Raw genomic sequence first — 3,175 nt, 5'->3', positions numbered from 1 at the left:
AAGAGCACACTTCTCACAAGACAGTCACTCTTTCCCTAGTCTCTCAGTTCTAATCCTCAAAGGGAATTTACAAAACACCTTTCATAGATGAGCCTACAAACTTCACTTCATAAATTTACTGCAGAGGTCTCCAAACTTTTTTGATCGCACACCCCTATCAGTAAAAAAATTTTGAACACACACCTCCAGTATATGTCACAATATGCTGAAAGCGAACAAAAGATTGAGGGTGCCGCTGTCAACCCCTCCACATTGTGGAACTCCTACTCTTCCCACAGCATACCTCGCGTACCGTACGTGACACGTGACCATCTGATATACGGACCGAGTGAGGGCGCCAGTGCCAATCCGTTTATTAAATATTAGTAAAGCTTAATTTCTTTCTCATTTTTTTAGATAAAAAATAAATATAAATAGAAGTTCTAATATTTTCTTCCTGCGCCCCAATGGATAGTCTTGCGCGTACCCCACTTTGGAAACCACTGATCTACTGGATACAAAAACATCATGGACTAAATATAGACATTGGATTTATGGCACATTATAACCTGCCTGCCAGTTGATAACCCCAGGTAACATGTCTGTATTTTACCAGCTATATTCTGTCTCCACTTCAAATTCCCACTTTCCCTGCCCTACTACTTGTCTCACACAGCCTTTGAGCCTCACTTCTATGTATTTGCATTTTCACAGACCTGCATTTTGCATACTGGCTTCCATTCCACCCAGAAGAGCACACAAAGCAACAACAAACTCTCCCTGTGCCTGAAGAAGAGTGTTTGTACTCAAACGCTTACAAAGAACAATTTTTCTAACTATTTAATTGGTCTAATAAAAGATACCACATTTACCCAAAGAACCTTGTCTGCCTGCGAACTGCTCTTAGACTCTAAACCCTGCCCCTGGAAAACGGAGGTCACCTCCTTTGAAAAAATGTTTTGAGATCTACCACTATGGACAAAAAAACCCCACTTATCAATTCATTTGAGTACAAATCCACACACTATCTACAACTATCTACTCTTGACAAACACTTTACATACAGAAACATTCCTATGGGCTGATTGGTGACTTAGCAACATTGTATTATCCACAAACAAGCATTGTTACTTCCTGAATTAGCATCCATAAAAGTGTAATAATAATGCTTTCATATTATTCGAATTCACTCCAGGGAGCAAAGAACCAGAACCCACGGCTCCCTCTTAATAATATGTACTAACAACCACCCTACAGAATTCCTACTTCTACTTACACATTTACTTCTGGTCATAATTTTGAGATGAATGGCTAAATTTCTCCAGTTATTTTTCAGAACCAATAATCCCTGTTGTTTTCCTAGAGCTTTATCTTTTTTTTTTTTTTAAACATTTTAAATTTATTTTAAGGTTACAATTAAATGATGCTTAGCAATTGTGCTTTAACCATGCCATAAGTTCCTGAGCTATTATACCCAGTCTTTTGCAAGTTATGGATATTAATAACCTAAAGATTGTATCCAGATTAGCTTATGTGTTAGTTAATGCTCCACAACAGTCTCTGCATGGTAAACAGCCCCTCTCAGAACTTTATTCTCGGTGTTTTTAAAAGATCCACTAATGATTCAATTCTAGTTCCTGGTAGTCCAGAGGTACAAACCTTGGCTAAGAAAGCTGAGGTCTAGTCTCCGAGAGTGTGCTACCTCTCCCTGTTTGAAATCAGTTTTTAAGGAGCCTGTACATGCAATTCACCCACTTTCTTTTCCGACGTGGAGCAGACCCTCTAAAGATTCCCTCTATGTTCTCCTCCGGGCTTTATTGGCAAAAGAACAGTTTTAATTTACAAAGAAAAACAAAACTTTCTCTCTGCCGAGGTCCTTCCAGTTCTACGACGCCGGATTTATTGGTTTTTATTTCGTGCAGTTTTATCATTTTCGGCAAGGAGCACTAGATACTGAAAATATACTTTCCTGTCTTTACTTGATTGTAGAATAGGGGCGATTTCCGGCCGACATTGTGCCAAAAACACACTTTTTTAATCCCGAAGAAACACAAACAGAACAAGGAGAAGAGCTCTCTCTGCCTGGCAGCGGGGCGGACTCTGCAACGAACCAATCAGAGAGCAGCTGTCGTGTATAAATTCAAGGCACCTAGAACAGCGCGCGTCAGTGCACTTCACTTGCGGAACGTTCCTGACAATGTCGGAAACTGTGCCTGCTGCAGCCCCCACCGCCGCGGCTCCGGCCCCCGCCGCTAAGGCTCCTGCGAAGAAAGCGAAAAAGGCGGCGGGAGGCGCCAAAGCGAAGAAGCCTGCGGGTCCTAGCGTGACCGAACTGATCACCCAGGCTGTAGCTGCTTCTAAGGAGAGGAAAGGAGTGTCCCTGGCGGCCCTGAAAAAGGTGCTGGCAGCCGGCGGCTACGATGTGGAGAAGAACAACAGCCGCATCAAGCTCGGACTTCGGAGTCTGGTGAACAAGGGCACTCTGGTGCAGACCAAGGGCACCGGCGCCTCGGGCTCCTTCAAGCTGGGTAAGAAACCGGGCGAGGCCAAGGAGAAGGCGCCCAAGAAGAAGGCGGTGGCGGCGCCCAAGCCCAAGAAGGCGGCGGCCAAGAAGCCTGCCAGCGCGGCCAAGAAGCCCAAGAAGGCGGCGGCCGTGAAGAAGAGCCCCAAGAAAGCCAAGAAGCCGGCGGCCACCGCGGCCAAGAAGAGCGCGGCCAAGAGCCCCAAGAAGGCCAAGGCGGCCAAGCCCAAGCGGGCCGCCAAGAGCCCGGCCAAGGCCAAGGCGGTGAAGCCCAAGGCTGCCAAGCCCAAGCCCAGCAAGCCCAAGGCAGCCAAGGCCAAGAAGGCGGCGCCCAAGAAGAAGTAGAGCGAGCGGAGGAAGACGCTTGTCGTGCAAACAACCCCAACGGCTCTTTTAAGAGCCACCCACCCCTTCCTGAAGGGAGCTGGAACGCTGCGCTGACCTGGCGGTCTCTGGGAGGGCAGAACATGTCCTCGGGCCGGTGGATGGGGGACGGGAAAAGGGACGGCGGCGGGGGGGAGGGGAAAGGGCGCGGAGCCCTCACGGCGGTGCTGGGGCCGCTGCGACAGAAGAAGCCAGACCGACCGCGGGGGGGCCGGGGCGGGTAAGAGAACGGCAATGGCAGCGGCTCCGCTACAGCTCCGGGGTTGGGACTGGGACGGGGACGGCGGGGCC

At 48.3% G+C, this 3,175-nt stretch overlaps 1 protein-coding gene across 1 annotated transcript; it reads left to right on the top strand.

The window, feature by feature from the left end:
- The first annotated feature begins 2,164 nt into the window (after positions 1-2,164).
- On the top strand, positions 2,165-2,897 carry LOC109316080 (histone H1.11R-like). Its single transcript, XM_019544014.1, has one exon. It carries the CDS (start codon positions 2,177-2,179, stop codon positions 2,843-2,845), a length of 669 nt encoding a protein of 222 aa, XP_019399559.1. The 5' UTR covers positions 2,165-2,176; the 3' UTR covers positions 2,846-2,897.
- Positions 2,898-3,175: the final 278 nt, after the last annotated feature.

Source organism: Crocodylus porosus, unplaced genomic scaffold, assembly GCF_001723895.1.
Source record: "Crocodylus porosus isolate Cpor-Errol unplaced genomic scaffold, CroPor_comp1, whole genome shotgun sequence".
NCBI classification, from domain to species: Eukaryota; Metazoa; Chordata; order Crocodylia; family Crocodylidae; genus Crocodylus; species Crocodylus porosus.
This window is presented reverse-complemented; position numbering and strand designations above follow the sequence as displayed.